General features: G+C 40.4%; 1 protein-coding gene across 2 annotated transcripts in view; it reads left to right on the top strand.

Moving 5' to 3' along the window:
- The first annotated feature begins 686 nt into the window (after nucleotides 1-686).
- The window catches only part of SNAP91 (synaptosome associated protein 91), a 126353-nt gene continuing 104225 nt past the window's right edge, over nucleotides 687-22814 (top strand). The window contains exons 1-2 of one of the 2 annotated variants that reach the window (XM_081094404.1): nucleotides 687-895; nucleotides 1977-2136. In XM_081094404.1, coding sequence (XP_080950530.1) covers nucleotides 2007-2136 — 130 coding nt within the window. In that variant the 5' untranslated portion in view covers nucleotides 687-895; nucleotides 1977-2006. Of the gene's footprint in view, nucleotides 896-993; nucleotides 1169-1976; nucleotides 2137-22814 lie in introns of those variants that run through there. The other variant, XR_013996172.1, reaches the window with a different exon arrangement.

The raw sequence follows: 22814 nt of genomic DNA, 5'->3' as shown, positions 1-22814 counted from the left end.
TTCTGATTTTGATTCCACTTTAAAAACTTAATAGATTTTTTTTAGGTTAAGGTAAATAACAATTTTTGAAAATGTCAACACGTGAAACTATTCCTGAGCCCAAATCCCTGTTTAGAAATTCATGTACGCAATTCAAACACTGTATTTAATTGGCAGAAATTACTTTTTAAGGGTACAAAAAGAGTTTTCTTTACACACCCAAATGATTACTCTGAATATGATCTGGGACTGCATGGATAGCTTTGTTAATTATTCGTCCTTGCAGCTGACCTTAATACCCGTTTAAGACCAAAATGGCTAGAAATACCTGCCCACCCAGGCTCCCAATTGTTACTGAGACAAGTAGGGGAGCTGCAAGGAGTTGAGGACGCACAGGTAACGGGTGCGGTTGGTTGGCAGAATCTGACATTTTAAATCGTCCTGCCCCGCTGGGCTAAGGCTGCCTTTGACAGGAGGGCGCGTGAGAGACACATGTAGGGAACAGGGGGCTGGGATCTGTCAGACAGAGCGTGACCACGCCCTAGCCTTGGCCTTCGCCGAGCGAAACTCCAGAACCCACTCGCAGGGCTGCGCCAACACCCGCCGGCCCAGGCGCATCCCGCAGTCGGCGGCAGGTGTGTGGGGCGCGCGCACGGAGCGCTTGCTGGTGCGGGTCCCGCGGGCGGAGGGAGGGCTGGGCGCCCGGCGGGGAGTGGAGGGCTGCGTGGACGTCGGCCCCCCCGCCTCCCGCCTCCCTCCCTCTCCGCGCTTACCGGGGATGCTAGCGCGCGGCGCGCCCGGCTCGAGGGGGCGGCGTGTGTGAGTAGCTGGGAGGGGGCCGCCAGGAGCTCCGCGGAGAGCTCGCCCCGGTTTGTCCGCCGCCGTCACCTGACTCGTCGGAGCAGCCACAGCTGAGGTGGGGGCGGGGATGGGGACGCAGCGCGGAGAGCTGGGGAGACGCGGCGCGGCGGCGCTGGCGGCGGAGGCGGCGGGCGGGCACTGGCTCCTGGGGCCACTGGCGACGGGCGCACGGACCGCGGAGCTGAGGGCAGGGGCTGGGCCGGGGCTGGAGGGATCGCGCCCGGGGCATCGGGTCCACGCGCGGCCGCACACACCCACCCGGCGCGGCTTCCCTCGGTGGCCCAGGCTCGGCTCATCCTGCGGCGGGCGGCGCCGCTCCTGGGGCGGGGTGAGTACCCGCGGCCGGGCTGGGCCCCCTCCCCCTCGCGGGGCCCGCGGGGACCAGGGAGGATAATCCTGGGGCGCGGAGAAGGGCAGTGGCCGGGTGACATCGCGGCGCTGAGGACGGCGGGGGGCTGGGCTGTCAGCCCATCTCTGCCCTGCTGACAGGAAGGGCGAGGCGCCCAGAGACTCGGGAGCCTCCAAAGAGCCGCGCGGTCCCTGCAGCGGGGATTTGGGGAAGGGAGGCTTCCCGGGCGAAGGGCCTCGGCCAGGCTTTGGACGCGGAGGAAGGAAGGGGAGGCGAGGGCATAACATGGCGCAACATTAGGATAATCTCCACGGCGGCCGCGGGAGGACGAGCCCATTGCTGCAGCAGCGGGAGGAGGAGGGAAGCGGCCAGGGCTTGGGCATCCAATGCGTTTTCCGAAGCCTGCGGGCTGCAAGGTGGCAGCCCTGCGGCGGGGAGGTGAGGGGTGGGCACCCGGTGGGCGCAACGCCCAGGGAATAACCCCGAAGCACGCCGGTCTGGCACCTGGGGATCACGTTGCAGGCAAAGTGCTGATTGGGGGCGCCGAAGGGGATGGTGGCAGGATGCTGGGACTGGAGCCCGCGCTGGGGTTGCGCGACAGACCTACCCTTTGCTCAAGACCCCCTAGACCGCGTTGCAGGAGCGGGCGCGTCTCTGGCTCCCAGAGGTGGTACCAGGGCGGGGACGGAGAAGAGAGCCGCCGTGCGGCTGGAGGAGGCAAGGCCTGGGCGCTCCGAGGGTAGGGTCTGTAGTGTAAAGCAAGACCATCTCCTCTACTTTCCCGCAGAAGAGGAGGCGGTAGACGCGGCCAGAGAAGATGTCGGGCCAAACGCTCACGGATCGGATCGCCGCGGCTCAGTACAGCGTGACGGGCTCCGCTGTGGCCAGAGCGGTCTGCAAAGCCACCACTCATGAAGTGATGGGCCCCAAGAAAAAGCACCTGGACTGTAAGCATCTCTTTATATAAGCGGGACATGCGCATGGCAGGCGCCCTGGATGCCGGCGGCGCGGCCTGGGCTGGCTGTCCAGAATGCTGCAGCCTTGACAACTCTCAGCGGGGCTGCCCAGAGCTGGAAATCTCCAACCCTGGAGGTGTCTGCTTCCTTGGGTCAGCCCCCAAACCTTGTCTTTGAGCCATCCGCCCGCCCCCCCTCCTCTTTACCTCCAAGGTCTTAGTGGAGAAAATATACATATTCATCAATGCTATAAGATACCAAGAAATTGCACATTCTGTTTTAGGCACGTTTCACCTCTTTTTCTTTCTTTCTTTCTCCATACCCCTTCTCCGGGTTAGAGGAAATCAGGGGTTGCGCAGTCATGACAACAGCAGAAATAAGATGGATTAATGGAAGGTCAAACTTGTCACCCTAGTTGTTTCTTAAATATATTTTGAACAGTTTTTAGATAATGCCATCTTTTTCAGTGTCGCTGCTGAGATTTTGTAGGTGAGTGTGGGTGTATGAGTGTGAGTTGTATCTAACCACACCAAACTGAAATAAATTCAAACTGCTGAAGGAGGAAATTGCACTTCGTAGATAATGGGGATTTCGTTTTACACTTCCTGGCACACTGCTTTGTCCCATTCTCAGAAACTGCTGGGCAGAATGACACGAGGCTGTGGTCACAAAATGGATGTGCTTTTCCAGCATTTGAGGCGGTGTGATTTTAGATGAAAACATTTAATTCATAACTTTTCTTTTCATATTGGTGGTTTGATGGAAAAAAATTAGTTTGGAATCTATATATTTCTGAAACAAATGTTTTCTTCGATTAACAGGCAATCTTTTGTTATCGAAGGGCAAATAGGGACATTTAGAAAAAGGCTTTCACCTGCTTTGGGTAGTGAGGCTCCTAAAAAGGCTGCATCAGAATCTATTCTGCAGCTGCCATTCAGTCTTTTGGACCTGCTTAAGATCTGTCCTGTTAGGATGTTTGTTGGCAAAGGTCGGTGTTGGCATGAGAGACACAGATCCAGCCATACCCATTTCACATCTGATGTGTTTGCCCATTTTCTGGTTTCCTTTTGCTGCAGGCCTTCCCCAGTGTCTTCCATGTGTAACTGGCTGAGAAAATGGCACCAGTGTTTGGATGGACTCTAGTCCTATCTGTATACGCTAAGCTTGATGAAGCTTACAACGGACTCTGTCAGGGTGTTGCAGCCTACTGAACCTGTTGTCTCATAAAAATGAATAATTTTGCTTCTAGAAGCTTGCCTGAGAGGAAAACAGCATTATTCCTTTCCTGAGGGAATTCTTAACAACTCTCGTTGATTGTGGTATCATGTGTTATATATGCAGTGCAGGATGAGAGAGGCCACCAGGTCTGGGGCATCTAACAGAAGTGGAAATTATAAATTCATGACCAGCTCGTTTTGCTGCAGCATGCTGAATCATTTAGCCACCTTTCCATCAGTTTCCCCAACACTGGAAGGGTGACTCATGTCTTAAAGGTGTGGGTCAGTCTAGCAGATCCTCATAATAAAAAGCTACAGTTTGTGGATTTGCTAAATGCTATGAAAATAATAGGTTAATATATCAATACACTTCAGAAAACATTTGCAGGTTTGAGCATTTCATTAAAACATTTTCAGATAAAGACTGACTTGTCCATATCCAAATATGTCATCAGTTACCTTAATCTTTTAGATGTCAAAAAAGTTCCTTAAAATTTTTTTAAAGAGGAAGGTTTTCCAGTATTTGCAGCATATGCTAGTAGGTGAGGTGATTTTGAAGATGTGGAACTTAGGGATAAGATTCCATATTTAAAGAAAGCAGCTAAAGTCAGGAATTGGTATTGAATTATTAATGTGAATAATCACACGAGCTAAACATTTATTGAGCAGTTACTGTATGCCAGGCAGTGAGCTTTACATTATTTATTTGTCACTACTTAACTGATTCAGGCAGGATAATTAACTATCACAGCTTTTACTACTGTACTTAACTGCCATCTGTGGTTTATTTAGTAAAATTCTTCCTTGGAGGGTGGGGGGAAGTAAATATATTAGCCTAAATGGTCTAATCTTGAAAATACCTGTCCTGTTTGCAAGGCTTTCTGTGAAATTGGGCCTCACAACTCATGTACTCATTGCCATCTCTATGAAATGCATGAAAAAAAAACCCCACATATTTAAATATGTCACGTAAAAAAAAAAAAGAAGAGCAAAAGCCAAGTACTGAAAAGTATTGTTTTTGTTTTTGTTACATTTTACTTTGCACTAACGCATACATTATCTTCACTTACAACAAATCTGAGGGAGGAGTTTGGGAAGATAGATATCATTACTGATATGTCCTAATTTAAGAAAAGATGATACGGAGAATCTGAATATGCATGTTATATTTATATGCATTGTAAGATGGCATCTTCACTCAGGATTCGTGGTGAAGTTCCTTTAAATAACAGTAAACTACCTTAGTAATTTATTCATAGGTTTTAAGTAACATACCAGTTATAAAAGTGAGTCACACCTGTCATGAAAACATACAAACACATAACTAAGTTTCACTGTAGGCCCTGAAGTATTCTTCAGTAGTTGGTGTTTTAGTTTGGAAAATAATAAATACTACTTGGGAGGAAAAGAGCATAAAATGTAGAGTTGGGGATTTGAAACAAAAATTTTATAATTTCTTGATTTGTGTATAACTTTTTAGTTTAGAGTTTAGATTGGAAGATTATAAGAATAGAATATGTGGCTCTATAATTTTTTTAGATACCGGGTTAATTAAATGGGCTCAAAATCTTTACGAAAAGTGTACTCAATGTTAATTAAAATACTGATTTAAAAGACAATTTTTTTCTCTGTAGTTTCATAGGCCAAGAAAATTATTGTTAACTATGGTGATTTGTAAAACGATACTTAATGTTACATGATTTATACATTTGAAAAAATACTTGTTATTTTAAACAAATAGGTGGAGAGAAGGTGGAGATTTAAAAAAAAGAAAACACCTCTAGAAATAAATTCTCTGATGTTTTTTCAATAACTATGTTTCTTAGAGGAAAAATATATTCATAAAAAGCTTTGCTATAATCAGCATCTCTATATTAAATTTAAAGGATATGGATACTTAAGTGTCTACAGAGAAACTGTATGCAAACTAGTTAAGGATTATATATTTTAAGGTAATTTTTGATTATGTAAAACTTTTATTCCATACTCTACCCTACTCTAATAATGTTGCCCTGTGCCTATGACAATTAAACACCTAACCAATGTTAATTTGGCCTTAATTTTTCTGGGTCTATCTATACATCCCCATTTCTTTTTCCTTGTAACTTTGTGAATAGATTTAATAGTACGTAAAACATCCAGGACTCAGCAAGCATTTGCCTTCTTGGTTACGAGTGTATTACATTTCAGTTGCTTTTCTTTTCTGTTTTGTAATTGATGGGCTAAAGGATAGCTCAAGTCAAATAATAAAGAAACAAGATCCAGTAGGGTACCCAGTACCTACCCAAATGTTGTATTAAGGTGAAACAACAACCACCAAAAAAAAAAAAAAAAAAAAAAAAAAGGATGAAAGTAACACCTACAAGTGGGCTGGGGTGGGGGGGCGGGGGGAGGATTTGGAAAGTTTTGTAGCCCTGATATAAGATTCATTTTGATTAATACCTCTTATGAGCAGTTTCTATGTTTAAACTTAGACATTACTATTAACATCCAACAAAACCTTAGGAAAAGCCAAATTGGTTATCAGTAATCCCTTTTTTTTTTTTTTTTGTATTCTAAACCTCTTGCGGGTTTTTAATAATGAGTTTATCCCACATAATAAACAAGTCAAGTTCTGAATAGTATGTTTGAGATCTTTTCATTCTTTAAGTAATTCTTTTCCTCCCATATTAAGAAAAAATATGATTGTATTTCTTTTAAGAATATCTGATAAAGGGTAAGGTAAAATATGGTCTCTGTTTTGATTCAAGGCAAATATTGGCAAATTACCACAAAATTCCTGGGCCTTAATTTTGTTCATAAAATATCTGTTACTAAGTAAGAAATTTTCCGAGTAAACATAAAGTTTAAACCTAAAAGTTTATTTGCAGAAGCTTGCTTAGTATATATAAAATATATTTTGATTTATAGAACTCCTAATTCAGTTAATACCATATCTATATTTGTTATAACTTATAGAGCTTTCTATAGTGCTAAAATCCAAAAAAGTAAGCAAAGTTTATTGAATAAAATTAATTGGGACAAGATACAAAAGTTTACTGAACACTAGTGCAACTTTCAATATGAGAAGCATACTAGCTTGCTGTAAGTATAGTTTACTTTAATTCCAGTTATTATCATTTAACTATTTATTATTGTCTAAATATCCCCTTCATTTTTCTATGTCAGTGGTTCTCAACCTTGGCTGCATATTAGAATCACCTGGGAATCTTTTTAAAATCCTGATTTCTGGGCCCCATCCTCTGGAAATTCTGTTTCTTTGTTACTAATGTTGTGGCCCCACCCCATAATGGCTAAATGATTTTAAAAAGATTCCCAGGTGATTCTAATGTGTAGCCAAGGTTGAGAACCACTGTTCTATGTCAAGACACACTTTCTTCTTGATTTCTCCAGAAGACCCAGCCCATGTGTGGTATACCAATAAACACTCTGAATTATTTTTTAGGCAGCCAAGAAGGGATGGAGAAAATATACTTCCAAACAGCTTTTCAGAAATCAGAAATCCAAGGGGTCCAATTTGTGTGGTCCTGTGATGTTTCTCGGATGATGCTCAGCATCCCAGGAGGAAACAAAAGAGAGCATGTGAGATTTAGGGGTTGGCAGGAGCCAAGGAGGAAAAAAAGGTGCCAAGAGTCAGGTAGTAGTAGGGAACCTGCTTCAGAAATGACTTAAAGTAACTACGAAGGCTTTGTACCCAGCTAGTGGAAAAATTGGGATTTCTTTCTGGATCTTTTTACTTCCTAATTTTCAGAGAAATATTTTTAAGCATTAAATATATTTGGATCCCTTTTGATATTTTTTCCTCTTTGGCAATCAATGCGGTTAGTAGATTTTTTCTTAAAACCAGTATAAAATTGGTAACTCAAGTTGATGTTTTAAAAGTTGCCCTAGTGATTTAAAATATTATATATATGGAAAAGTACATAAAAGTTACGTATGTAGTAGGTAAATTTGTACCTTAGTTTCAGTATTAGCTTGCAGCATTTTAGATTAAAATCTCGATTTTTGGTACATTGCCATATTAGCTGTAATGTTTAATAAATGGTCACTGAAGTCTTATTTGTAATTTAATCTGGGCACTTAGTTGCCATAGATCTCTCTCTTGGCTTTTCACAAGTAAATATCTTACCTCCTTTCTTCAAATTGATCGATGCGACGATAGAGTGTTCTTTGGAGCTTATCTGGGTTTCAATAACTTGGTAAAGAAGGTCAGAAGTGATATACAACCCTGCTCCCTCAGGGCCGAGGATGCTTTCTTTATACAGAGTCGTAGGTTAGTTGGCTCAGCTCCTGAGCTGCAGCTACTGAGAGAGCCTTCAGATATAACCCTGGTGTAGTTAAATTGAAAAGCCACATTTCTCGCCATTAAAAATATTGTAAATTCCTTTTTCTTTGTGGAGAAATGCATCGTTTGCTTGTGAAGGGAAATGTTGACTGTTTCTTCTTAAGTGTTTATGTAATGTGCTCACTCGTTTGTTTCTCATAAAGGAGGCGGGGATGGGGGGTGGAAGGGTGGGGGAGGGGATAGTTGAATGGCATCTCAGTGTCAAATGTGTGATGACCTGAAGTAAGAAATGATGGAGTCTTCCTTAGAGTACAAACCAGAGAGAGAACTGTACCCTGAAGCCTTCGCCCTTCCACGTGTGTACATAAGGTTTCTCTCTTAGGTATTTTTTAAAAATATTTTAATTTGTTTTAGAGAGAGAGGAAAGGACAAGGAGAGAGAGAGAGAGAGATACATGGGTTGGTTGCCTTCAGTTGAACCCGCAATCTGGGCATGTGCCCTGATGGGGAATCAAATTGGTGACTTTCAGTGTATGGAACAACGCTCAACCAACTGAGCCACACTGGCCTGGGCTCTCTTGTGCATTTTTATGGAGGACCTAATATCTTCTAAAGGATTTTGTCAGGTGCCATTCCTGGCTGCTCAGGAAAGAGAGAAGCAGGATCTTGGCCTGCTTTGTGTGGTTTTGTTTTTTTGGCCTTGATTATTTTTATTTTCCTAGAGTTGGCACTTTTATTTTCAATTATAATTCTCCTTCTTCCTACATCATTTATTCTTTGTCATCGGTATGCTAACCTCTCTATCTCTCTCATAAATATTTTCAAGTATCTCAATTTAAAACAAGCAAAACCACCTACACATAACTCTCCTTGGACTCTGTGACCTCTAGCATCCTTGCTTTTCTGTCACGACCAAACTTCTTGAAACAATAACTCGCCATTTCAAAGAAAACAAACCCAACTCTACTCCTTTGGATATTCTGTGTCTTTGATTGGCTTAATTCATGCATGAAAGATTGGAATTGCTATTAGGAACTAGGCATTACCCAAGCCATGAACCTGAGAGTTATCCCTCATCTCTCAAATCCAGTGGGTGATTAATTATTAAAAACACTCTGAAATCTCCTTATTTAGCTGTCTTCTGCCTTGGCTTAGATCATTGATAAACCTCAACTGTAAAATGAAGATTAATAATAGCACTGACCTCACTTTTGGAGAGGAACAAATGAAATAATGCATGTAGAACACCTAGCCCAGTGTTTGACACATGAATGTGGAAAGAACATTAGTTATTACTACTCCTCCTCCCATTGACCATCCTGTATAATAAAAGCCTAATATGCCAAGTGTCCGACTTTTCGTTCAACCATTCGACCCGTGGCTATGATGCGCACTGACCACCAGGGGGCAGACGCTCCGACCAGTAGGTTAGCTTGCTGCTGGAGTCTGGCCAGTTGGGACTGGGCAAGGTGGGCTGGACACACCCTGGAGCCCTCCTGCAGTCCCTTCCCGGCTGGCCCCTATCAGCCCCAATCAGGACTGGGTGAGAAGGGCTGGACACATCCTGGATGAATCCGTGCACCAGGCAGGTTTTGGCCAGATCCCTGCAGGCCAGGCTGAGGGACCCCACAGGTGCACGAATCTGTGCACTGGGCCTCTAGTTACTAGCATAATGTTGTTGTTGCCACTACTAGTACCATACTGCTACTACCACCACCATAGCAACTGATATATATAATCCATAGTGGTTTGCCCTTACTACTTCTCCAGGCTTGCTCTATGCCCCCTCTTTTCAGTTGTTTCAATTTTTACTTTAACTTCAACTTTCCGCTTTGATAATTTGGAAGCTCTATATATTTCTCTTTTTTTAGTGATTACCCTTAAGATTTTAATATGCATACTTAAAGACTAACGTAGGTCAGTATGTCTTTTTCCTCCTAAACAAAAGAAATTTAGAAACTTTTAACTCCAATCACCTCCTTTTTACTTAGATGCTATAACTGTCCAGTGTTTTAATTTCATCGTAGTTTTAAACTCCAAAGCTAGATACTATTATTCAATACAGGCAGTGCTTATTTAAATATATCCACCTTGACTTCTTTGGTCACCATTCCTTCATCATATCTAATATTTTCTTGTTTTTACTTTCTTTTTAAAAAAATATTTTTCAATTATAGTTGATATACAATATTATATTTATTTCAAGTGTAGAACATAGTGATTAGGCATTTATATACTTTGGGAAGTAATCACCCTAATAAGTTTAGTACCCATCTGGCACCATACAGTTATTATAATATCATTGACTATATTCCCTATGCTGCACTTTATATCCCTGGCACTGTTTTTATGACTGGCAGTTTGTACTTCTTAATCCTTCTCACCCATATTCCCCAAGCCCCTTCCATCTGGTGACCACTGACTTGTTCTCTGTATCTATAAGTTTGTATTGTTCATTCATTTTTTTATTTTTTAGATTCCACGTATAAGTGAAATCATATGGTGTTTGTCTTTCTCTGTTTGACTTACTTCACTTAGCATAGTACCCTATGGGTCCATCCATGTTGTCACAGATGGTAAGATTTCATTCTTTTGTATGGCCAAGTAATATTATATTGTTTATATGTACCACTGCTTTTTTATCCATTCATTTATTGATGGACATTTAGTTGTTTCCCTATCTTGGCTATTGTGAATAGTGCTGTAGTTACCATAGGGGTGCATATAACTTTGCAGAATAGTGTTTTGGGTTTCTTCAGATAAATACCCAGAAGAGGAATTGCTGTGTGACATAAGAGTTCTGTTTTTAGTTATTTGAGGAACCTCCATACTGATCTTCATAGTGATGCACCAATTTACAATTCCACCAGCAGTACATGAGAGTTCCCTTTTCTCCACATCCTCACCAACATTTGTTTGCTGATTTATTGATGATAGCCCTTCTGACAGGTGTGAGGTGATATCTCATTGTGGTTTTAACTTGCATTCCCTGATTATTAGTAATGTTGAGCATCTTTGCATATGTCTGTTGGCCATTTGTATGTACTCTTTGGAGAAATGTCTATTCAGGTCTTCTGCTCATTTTTTAATTGGATTGTTTTGGGTTTTTTTTTTATGTTGAGTTGTATGAGTTCTTTTTAAATTTTGGCTATTAACCCCTTATCAGATGTGCCATTGGCAAATATCTTCTCCATTCAGTAGCTTGTCTTTTTGTTTTGTTGATGGTTTTGGTCACTGTGCAAAAGCATTTTAGTTTGATGTAGCCCATTTGTTTATTTTTTATGCTTTGTTTCCCTGGGAAACATATAAAAAATATTACTAAGAGTGATGTCAAAGACTTTAGTACCTGTGTTTTCTTCTAGGAGTTTGATGGCTCCAGGTCTTATTTCAAGTCTTTAATCTATTTTGCATTTATTTTTATATAGGGTTAGTTTATCTGTATATACAGTTTTTTTTATTGGCAATTATTATCTCTTTGAGGATAATATGTTACTGTTTTGGTTTCCATTATTGTTTTAAGAAGTCAACTATTAGTCTAACCTGACTTTAGGTGATCCCTCTGTTTTTGTGGCTGCTTTTAAAGTCTGTTTGCTTTGTCCTTCTGTAGTGTATGTGTATTTAGATGTAGCCTTCTTTTTATTTATCCTATTTGGAACTTGTTGGATTCCCTGAATTTGAGAATTCATGTCTGTCATCAGTTCTGGAAAATTCTCAGCACTTCAGTTACCATTAATTGTTGCCTACGCTCATTCTTTTTTCTCTCCTTCAAATATGATTATACATATGCTAGACTTCCTCATTACAGCCTTATGTTTCTAAATGTACCTGTCGTAGTTTCTATTTCCTTTCCTGTTTAGCATGCTTTGTTTTTCAGATATCTTCCAGATCACTAGTTCTCTCTTTAGCTGTGTCTTTTTTGCTTTTATTCCTCCTTAGTTTTTAATATTATTTATTTACTTTTTTACATTTTTAAAGTTTTTCAATTTTGTTTTTTATAACATACATTTCTTGCTCACATGTTTGAGTTCCTCTTTTATTTCTTTACCATTTTTAACACAATTCATTTTATATTTTGTATCTCATAGACTCATTACATGAAGTTCTGTTTCTGCTATAATTTTTGCCTAATCCAAAGTATCATATTACTTTGTTTTCTCATGTGTTTTGTAATTTTGGACTCTTGAATCATGTTGGCTAGGACTTCATCTGTGGGAATCCTGAGAGCCTAGGATCCCTTTAAGAGGATTTGTATTTGCTTCTGTGAGGTCTCACAGTGCTACCAACTTGGGAGCATCTTAAGTTGATTTCTGCTATTAAAGTTTCTGAACTAGTACAAGTCTAGGTTGATATTTATAAAATCGAAAAAGCTCAGAAGACTTTTTTTTTTTTCAAATCATTTGGCAGCAAAATTTGACCTGATAATAGCCATTATACTACACTAGAGGCCCAATGCACGAAATTCGTGCCAGGGGCACGGCCCTCACAGTAGCATCCCCAGCTTTCTCTGGAAGGTCGTCTGGAAGGACGTCTGGCTGTCTGGTCTAATTAGCATATTCTGCTTTTATTATTATAGATGCCATGAATTTTCATGTGTTGAGCTGCAGAAATATGCTCATATTATGTGTGTTGTCCAGATTATACTGGGTGTTACTTAATATATGATGTACTTTAGTATGTATCATATTACTTTTGTAAAATCTGAAAAATCTTAATTTCTGAAACATATATGGCTCTGAGGGTCTCCTGCTAGAGGAGTATGAATCTGTAGTCTACATTTAAATCATAGTCTTGGACAGAGGGAAAGTATGGTTATTCTTTTTCTTCATCTACCCAGAACCTAAGTTGGGTGGGACAAGTTTTTCTGGTGTCTACTTTGCTGGAAGGTGTTTTGTTTTTGTTTTTGTTTTTCTTCTTATTTTACTAAGGGAGTAACTCTATGAGAATTCTAGATTTATATGGAGATCTTAGTTCCAGCTAGCCTCCTTCCTTATTCCCAAAGACCTTATCTCCTGTTCCCCATAGGGCTCTTAAAATCTAAGCCCTCTATCCACTCACATTAACACATGGCCTCAGGGAGCCTTCTCTTCAGTATCAGTGTACCATTTGGTTTTCTGCATCTTTTTTTTTTGGCCCTGAGGATTGCTTTTCTTCTGCGTTTACCCAATGGTTGGAAGGATGCTTGTATTATTTATCTGGATTATCAGGAGTTTGGTGGGGTTTTTTACAGTCTACCTGTATGCTAAAAATGGAACCAGCCTGTTTTCCTATCCTCTACTAGTATTCTCCACCAATCCCCACACCCAACACAAACACCACAGTCCTTTCTTGAGCAACATTGAAATTCATTAGTTATACTATACTCTGTACCTTTGGGGCCTTTGCACATGCTCTTTCTGTGTTTAATACTTTATAAAATCTCATTTCTAAAACCTAAATTAGTCATTCCGTTTCAGTGCTTATATCCCTGTACATAGATCCTTGTCAAATCATTCCAAAAGCTGTGACAGGATTCTGTTCCATAGTTTCTTTCTTTTTTTGGTCTGCAGTTGAGGCTGCTTTATCCCTAACACCAGACATAGCATGGGAGCAGGTTTTAGTAAACATTTGCTAAATGATATTTTTACTACATATTTCCCATTTCTCAAATTTCAGACCCTTTTTTCCCTTATTTCTATTTTAAAATTTTACCTTTACTTGCTAACCTTTCAGAAAAACAAGGAGTTACAACTTGATCCATTTTCTCTTAAGGTTATAAATAAAAGTCTAATATCAGAGGAAAGCAAACAAATAAAGGAAACAGTAAATTGCCAGTGTGGATAGTTAATGTTTACTTCCTAACAGTCTCTCAAAAATTGCATTCTCATGATAAGATAAAAACTTAATTGGGGGGAAGTTATATTATTGATAAGAAGAGTTTTTTGGCTGTGTATTTAAAGCATACATGTTCTTGTATTGGTGTGTATCATCAATGATTAGATAGTAGATGATTATGTGTTAATATCAGAGAAAATTCTTTGCTAGCATTTTGTGTGTGTATGTGTGTGCACGCATGTGCATGCACACACATGCGTGCACACACATACACACACATTCGTTTTAGTTTGTTCTGAGTTTGATACCATTGGGTAACATTGCTTTTTAGTTTCCATTTTATAGTTCATGAATACATACATTATGAATAGTAAGGATAGTTACAGAAGAAAAACATTATTTCAGAAGTAGCTACATACTCTTAATTTTCACCGAAATCATATTATTCACTGTATCTATGTTATTACTCATTAACACAATAATATTACCATTAACAACTTCAGGATTTTAGAAAAGCAGTGAGGAAAGGAGACAAGCTTAAGCTAAAACTTTGAATTGTTCTGCCTTTGTGAAGAGAACAATAAATGTTGGCATATTGAATTTAGTTTTTGGTGACCTGTTTGGAAACATTAGAAATGACTTTCAGTGTTGAGGCTTTCAGTGGCTTATTATTCAAGCCCATTATTTATTCATTTAACACATATTTGGGCATTTACGAAACACCAGGAATTGTTCCAGGAGGCAGGGACACCATGGTGAACAAGACACACGCAGCTTTTGGCATCAGAGAGCTTGCGACTTAGTAGGGGAGACCGAAAATGAAAGAAGTAATTACAGGTGGTTAAATTGGACTAAGTTTTAAGAGGGAAGGCAAAGACTACAGTGGAGGCCCATTACAGAGGCAGTGACGTGTAAGCTCAGACTTGAAGAATGAGTGGGATTTACTTCGGTGAGGACAAGGACCGCTGCACGATCTTATCTAGGAAGAGGCTCAGAGTGAGCAAGGCACATTTTAGGAATTTAAAGAACTTAAGGGTTGCTGCAAAACTGAGTTGAAGAGGACTGACAATGTTAATAGATGAGACCTGAGTTGTGAACAGGGGTCAGAACGGGCTGGGGCCAGGAGGATCTTCTAGGCTGGAGAGAATCTTAGAAATTGTCCAACCTCTTCATTTTTATAGATGAGGAAGCTGAGTCTCAACGACGCAAAGTCACACATTCTACATGTGTCAGTATTGAATAGTATTGAATAATTCTTATCTGCCTTCAGCAGACATCCTAATGGGTCATTGCTTTGTTCACCTAGTTCTGATTGCTATATATGCCAGAAAATAGCCTCTGTGGAGGTCATGTGGGAAATGTAAAAATATTTAAACATAGATAGATAGAGTGTGTATATGTGTATGTTCACATGTATGTATACTAGTATATATGTGTACATATATACACACACGCATGCACACACATATAGATACACAAACACATACATTTTAACAGTCTGATTTAAAATTCACCATAAATGCAAACATAGCCCACGGCCCTTCTGACACAGTGCACAGCATGCATTAGTCCCCAACGGTGTTCCGGAACTAGTCCTGTTAGTCTGACCTCTTTTTATCTTTTCCCTCTTCTTGTCTGTTGCTTGCTTCTTGGGTCATGATTTTGACACAGGAGAGTGCTATGTATGCCATTGGTGACAGTGAAGACTAAAAAAATTACAGACTTGTGTAATTTAGTTAAAAGTCTTCCAAAAAACTATGTATGAGAGCAAACTTCAATTTAAAGGCCATTTAGTTTGGTCTTATTATTGTGGTGACATAATTTATAACACTTGTTAACTATACATTACTGAAATTATAGAATTTTATAAATTAGGCTTAACTATTAAAAACCCAAAACAAACAAAAAAAATAACTCCCCAAAATCACCATATACATTAAGTATATCTAAGTATGTTCTTCCCATACTTCGCTGGATTTGTTTCTAGTCTGAAACACCAAAGAAAAAGACTAAAGTTATTAAAGTTTAGGTTAAGTAAATATCTAACTGAAGAATTTTACCTTTCTCCTATTCCTTGCTAAACCAGTTGTTTTCACATCACCGTGCACTGTAATTCTTTTTCTCAAGATAAATATTAAAACCATGTCACAAGAGATCCTATTGGTTCTTCCTTAAAGGCTGAAATAAAATTTTTAAAAAATTCTTATAATCTCACCATCTACTTGATTAGTGTCAAACTGGACAGCTTACAAACCCTCCATCATCTAGATAAATAATTCTGTTAGACCCAGGGTCAATGAAATTTTGTTATTTTTGTCTTCCTGACCCAACAGGATAGCAGTGTATTCATGTTTTTCTGGCATCTTCCTTAAGTACGTTAACACTTAACATTCTGGTTTTGTCTACCTTTGAATGAGCATGACCTTAGGTTTCATGGAGGGCTGATTTGAGTCTGTGCTAATGAACAGGCTGAACTATTTAACACCTGCATCTCCTCATTGCTTTGTGGGTCTCTACTTATTCTTTTTTCCCCACAAGAATTCTCATCATGGTTTCAAAGAAGCCATTTCATTTTTAGTTGAACTTTACTGCATTTTGTGAAGAACTGTGTGCTATAGTAGCATTACTCTATCAAGAGTGTTCTATAAACGTATCTCAGTAGAATGGAGATTTGAATTTGGTTCTTCTGAGGGATTGTGCTAATAATTTCCCTTAGTGTGCTGTGGACTCAGAAAGAAGTGCTTCTTCAATTGAGTTCAGCATAACTTGTTCAGATGGAAAAATAAGAGTACAAATTGGGCACTCATTTGGGAGAGCATATTGGCAGTCTTAACCAAAACTTTTGTTTTTATTATGCATTATATCAAATTTACCCCTGTATGAGTGGAAATTAAGACTTTATGTAGTTTTTATATGTTGTAATATTTCTTCAAATAAATCACTCCTATAAATCTAAATTTAAAAAAAAAAACTTTTGAAAGTCCTTTGACCCAGCAATGTGACTGCTGTTAATTTATCTCAGATAACTGAAAGGAAAATAGAAAAAAATGTGCATTCAAGGGTGCTTGTTGCAGCAATGTATATAGGAACACAAAATTGAATACACCTAAATACTTAAAAAGTGATGGTGTATCCAAACAATATAATAGTGGGAAACCTTGAAAAATGAGATTCTTAAAGTATATTTGACATGGGAAGACAACTGCTGATATATGATCTGGTTTTCATTTTTTAAAAAGTGTGTATATGCCTATACTATATAATTTAGTAGAATATATATCAAAATATTGTCTGAGGGTAGAAGGATTTTTACTTTCCACCTTATATACCCACATTAATCATGACCACTTTGATTGGGGTTTACAGGAATATAGGTCAAACTCGTTGGAGCACAAAGGATCACTTTGGCCCTTGTCACCCATCTGAGGGAAAGGCAGGGAGGAAGCTAGGCCTCTCTGGTCCTTGTTGAGGATCCCCCTCTGCCTCCTGTTTCTCTTGCCTCCACTTCACACAATAGTGGTAGAGCATCTGCTTCATTCTCCAGCTTTTTCTCAGTGCGTCTGGAACCACGGTGGATTGAAGCTGCCAGGATCATATCACTGCAGCCTCACCCAGAGAAAGAGACTCTCTCCCTACTGCTAGAGTTTTACAAAATTAGAGGGAAGAATTCTGATTTGCTTTGCTCCATTTGTTTTGCCCATGTGAGTATGTGGCATGCTATATAATAAAAGGCTAATATGCAAATTGTCCCCTCGACCGGGAGTTCCACCGAGAGTTCAACAGGGAGTTTGACCGGGGGACTGGGACGGCTGGTCAAAGGCCCGTGACCCCTTCCCCAGGCCAGACCCCCCCCCCATGCATGAATTCGTGCACCGGGCCTCTAGTGATACTATAATTGTTACTCTCAACCAGAACTCCTTAATTTGAAATTCCAAGAGATAGTGGCCTGATACAATTTTATGTTTTGCTCACATCACAGACTTCTGTGGGTAGTATGTTCCATCTAAGGATTCCATCCCCTAAGGTTTCAGAGGCCTCCACTGGATTCTGTGCATCTATCTAACTGAGGAAGGCAGACAGAAAGGGGAGTGAGGTCCAGGCCTGCACAACATTTCACCTGTATTCCATTAGCAAGAGCTCAGTGGCCTCACCAAATGTAGGGGAAGGTCTAGCTGCGAGTCCTGAAGGGGAAGGAAATGGGATGTGAACAAACAGCATTGACCTCACCCTGTCCAAGGAAAAAGAAATTGGATTACAGCTTGTCCCTTCTACCTTAAAAACACTTACTTTATGCCACAGGGGTTGCCAGAGATTTCACTGTTGTAAGAATATGGTCGTTATTATCTAGCAATAAGCGAGCTGCTGTTAAGTTTTCTTTCAGTGATGCTGGGGGATTCTGGAAAAGCATGACTAGCTGGCCAGTCCACTCACTGTATATTCCTCCATCCTTGGCAGACATTGCAGATTGATCCTGGCACTCTTTTCTTCAGAGCTTTGATTTGGTCTCCAAGTGCATCCATATACACTGTTTTGGATTTCTATTGTCAATCATAGGTGATGCTTAAGATGAAACAGATTTGCTATCACTTGTCTAGGCCCGTGGTCGGCAAACTGCAGCTCGCGAGCCGCATGTGGCTCTTTGGCCCCTTGAGTGTGGCTCTTCCACAAAATACCACAAAATACCACATGCGGGCACACATGTACAGTGCAATTGAAACTTCTTGGCCCATGCGCAGAAGTCGGTATTTTGTGGAAGAGCCACATTCAAGGGGCCAAAGAGCTGCATGTGGCTCGCGAGCCGCAGTTTGCCGACCACTGGTCTAGGCAATTTATTCATACTGGATACTAAGGCAAACTGCTCTCTGATTTTACCTAGACTTCCAGAATTGGCATTCATCTTGAATGGTTCTAAGCCCAGGTTTCATTTGCCAGTGACCTTGACCTTGTCTTTAAAAGCTAGTAATTCGCAGATTTGTTTGGTTAGGCCATGGGAAGCTGTTCTTCCTTGCTCTGTTTAATAGCAAAAGGCTGACTCTCTATTTTGCCTTTAACAGAGATAGTTATAGCTATTGTGAGGCAGAAAAAGGATGTTTCGAGTTTTTGCATTTAAAACCTAAACTTTCTCTAGGCATCAAGTTTTGTATTAATCGATTGCCTTAAAATATAAGTTATGCAAAGCACATTTGAATTTTAGTACCAAGAGATTCTCTTTGAATTGCTACTCAGGTACAAGTACATGGATATGGTGTGTGTGTGTTTTTAATGTAAGATAATTCTTGATTCACTTGTTTGATGTATAATGCATTAGTAGTCTGTCTTTCCCTGTAAGATTTAAGGGAATTAAAATCAAGAATCAATTGGTATTATCCTCACAAACCCCATTTGAGGCAAATACTCTTATTTCTACTGTACAGAGGGGGAAAATGAGGCCCAAAGAGGTTAGAGACCATCCAAGGTCCCACAGCCAATGAGGGGAGGAGTCAGGATTTCATCAAGGGTTCTAACGGCAAGAATTCTTTTTTCCTTTCATCATGTTGTCTGTGTCTCTAGTGTCATTCACAAGTAGCAATAACCCCAAACAAAACCCATTACAACACCATTTAATTGTTACATCCTTGGTTAAATTTATTCCTAGGTATTTTATTGCTTTTGAATGGGATGGTTTTGTTTTGTTTGTTTTGTTTCCCTTCCCTTTCTGATAGTGCATAAAAATGGAACTGATTTCTGGATATTTATTTTGTATCCTGATATTTTACTGAAATTATTTATTTAGTTTTTTGGTGGAATCTTTATGGTTCTGTATATGTACAGTATCATGTCATCTGCAAATAATGACAATTTTACTCACCATATGATTGTTTCAGGGAATTAAAGACAGGGTGAGATTTAAAGACAGGTTAGCTAATTAACTAGATGGACAAAACCCCTGCAAAGGCCCTCCTCTGTTTAAGGCGGGGGGGGGGGGGTCAGTTGGAGAGGGTGGATACAAATGACTGTTCTTGAGCCAATCTCACCCCTCATCAGTTATGTCTCTTAATGATTTGCTCCAGAGGCCTTTATTTTACCACTAGTGGCCCAGTCCACAAATTTGTGCACATTGAAAGGAAATTAATTAGAAGAAATATTTTAATATCAGTATTCACCCTTTCTCTATAATAAAAGTGTCAACCAAATTCACGATTGGCAATGACAGATCAAAACACATGTGTGCAATTGGCGCCAGCGAGAGCTTTATATGTATCGCACATGCATGAGTCAACTTAGCTTTTTATATATATAGACTAAACATGCTTAATTAGACCTGCTTTCTGATGTAGCTAAACTTTTTCCAGCCCAGTGAAGCACCCCAACTTTTCTTTCAGGTAACTGTCAGCAACACAGCAGTAAATATCAACACGAAGCAGATTATTATTGTAGATCATGCAGGGAGAACCAAGGGTAAAATATTTAACTGCAGCAGTGTTTGACTATATTCTGCTCAATGAGAAAACCTGAAGTCACTTTCAAAGTCCACCATTTCTTCTTTTCAGTCAGGTCAAGTTTCTAAGCTTTCTAAATTTCCATTTTCCAGCTAATGAATAGAAAATAGGATTCCATTGAGTCTCCTATCTACCTACTCTAGGACTTCTGTGAGGATCAAATGAGATGAGGCATGGGAAAATGCTTCACAGACATTTGGTTAAAGTCTAAAATGTCTCCACCTGGCTATAAAGCAAGTCATGTTCCTGGGCTGAAGAAACTGCAAAGAGGCTAGTCACTAGGGAAAGGAAGCTGGGTGTTGCTATGTGACATCATTACCCCTGGACAGACACATAGCATATTAGCCTTTTATATATATAGATACCTTTTATATATAGAGAGATACATTTTACTATAAGACTTTGGGGAGTGGTAGAAGGTACAGCAGAAGGAGTGCTGATTTATGATCAGATGGCCTAATGTAATTCCAGGCTCAATTGCTTTCTGGCTGTGATCTTGGACCAATTAACCTAATTGGGGGGTGGAGGGGGGGGTTCAGTCTCTTCTTTTCTAAGGCATCATGGGGCTATGGTAACATTTAAATGAATAGATTTATTAAAAACAGCAATCACAGCAACAAACTTCAACCCTGAAGTACTTTCTGAATTATTGAAGGAAAAAGCCTTTTGGGCCCCAACAGTTATCTTCCTAGGTATCTTTCAGGTACTTTATGTGACAGCTTCTCCGTGCTTATCTGTGGCATCAGCTTGAGAGAGAGTAGTATATTCCTACAAGATATGAAAATATCTGGGACAATTAAACCCTCACTATGCAGTTCATTATCTCGTTTTGTTCTGTTAACAAATGTTAGTACTAATGATCAAAATATGAGTGTAACTTGTGTTTGATTAACATCACTTCCTAAAATACATTATTGAGACTTGGTTAAAAAAAAAGTTTAGACTTAGCAATTTTTAGATATTAAACTTTTCAAATATAGAGTCTTTGAGTAAAAAAGAGTTATTGCTGCCCTGGTCAGTGTGTCTCAGTGGTTAGAGCAGCCGTGGGCAAACTACGGCCCACGGGCCGGATCCGGCCTGTTCGGCTGTTCTATCTGGCCCGCAGAGCCGAAAGAGCAGAGGGTTCTCTTGTTCTCCCCTCCGCTCCTTCACCAGCAGCAGTGTTAACATAGCAATGTCGGGAAACACGGCCGCAGCTCCTTCTTCTGAGTCCAGTTTAAGAACCCATTGTGGCCCTCGAGTCAAAAAGTTTGCCCACCCCTGGGTTAGAGCATTGGACCTTGCACCTGAATGGTCCTGGGTTTGATTCCTGGTCACGGGTATGTACTTGGGTTGCAGGTTCGTTTCCAACCTCCGGTCAGGTTGCGTGCAGGAGACAACCAATGGATGTATCTCTCCTCTCTCTCTCTCTCTCTCTCTCTCTCTCTCTCTCTCTCTCCTCCCATTCCTTCCTCCCACTCTCTTTAAAAAATCAATGGAAAAAATATCCTCAGGTGAAGAATAATAAAAAAAAATCACAACATTTAATAGACTAATTGACTGTCAAATATAACTTTAGGGAGATTGTAATTCATAAAGTTTGTCAAAATCTTAAGTAGATCATAATTATGAGCTATTTTATTTTTAAACAATTTGTTATGTATTTATTATAATTGCTAAAGTTGGCTATTAAAAGTATGAAAAGGATAAACATTTGCCTTGTCTTGAGAGTACCATTTTTGAGTTAAATTTTTAATCTTAAAATCTCAAGAATTAATCATCAGTGGTAAGATCATTAGAGTTGATTCCTGGCCAGGTAGTTCAGTTGGTTAGAGTATTGTCCCATTGCACCAAGGTTGCAGGTTCCATCCTGGTCAGGGCACATAAAAGAAGCAACCAATGATTCAAAAATAAGTGGAACAACAAATCAATGTTTCTTTCTATCTCTCTCTCTTTCTCTCTCTCTCCCTCCTTCCCTCCCTCCCCTACTCTCTCCCTCTCTACACCCTTCCTCCATCACTTTCTTCCTCCCTTCCTCTCTTTCTCTTTAAAATCAATTTTTAAAAAGATCGTTATTGGTTGCAGGCACATCCCCAGTAGAGGGTGTGCAGGAGGCAGCTGATAGATGTTTCTAACTCTCTATCCCTCTCCCTTCCTCTCTGTAAAAAATCAATAAAATATATTTTTTTAAAAAAAGATCATTAGAGTTGAAATTCATAAGAAATGGAATATTAGCAATTTCTGCTAATCATGACTCATTAAATGTATTGTTGGCTATCCTATCTAATAATAGACAAACATGGTAATTAACCATACCTCTGCTACGCTTCCCATTGGCTAATCAGCAGGATATGCAAATTAACTGCCAACAAAGATGGCGGCTGGCAGCCACGCAGCTGAAGCGAGCAGGAGGCTTGCTTGCTCCAGTGATGGAGGAAGCCAAGGTTCCCCACCTGCCGCGGCCCGGCTCTGAGCTCCGGATGCAACAATGTTGCAATTATAGAAGCTAAACAAACCCCAGATACCTGCTTTCAGCCGGCAGCAGGCTCAGAGCTTAGAGCGCCAGTGATGGCAACAGAGTTTCAATTATAGAAGCTAAACAAACCCAGATACTTGCTTTCAGCCAGCCACAGCCTCAGAGCTGGAGCCGGCTCTCAGCTCCAGTGACAGCTATGGAAGGTAAATAAATCCCAGAATTAAAAAAAAAAAAAAAAGAGGCTGGGAGCTTCAGTCGCCCACCAGCCTGAAAATGGCCCTCAGCCCCTCACCCAGACTGGCCAGGCACCCCAGTGGGGACCCCCACCCTGAAGGGGGTGTGGCCAGCTGCAAACAGCCATCGGCCCCTCACCCAAGCTGGCCAGGCACCCCAGTGGGGACCCCCACCCTGATTCGGGATACC

The sequence above is a fragment of the Myotis nattereri genome, assembly GCF_964212035.1.
Source record: "Myotis nattereri genome assembly, chromosome: 6".
In the NCBI taxonomy this organism is placed as follows: Eukaryota; Metazoa; Chordata; class Mammalia; order Chiroptera; family Vespertilionidae; genus Myotis; species Myotis nattereri.
The sequence above is the reverse complement of the archived record's forward strand: the minus strand, read 5'-3'. Positions and strand labels throughout refer to the sequence as shown.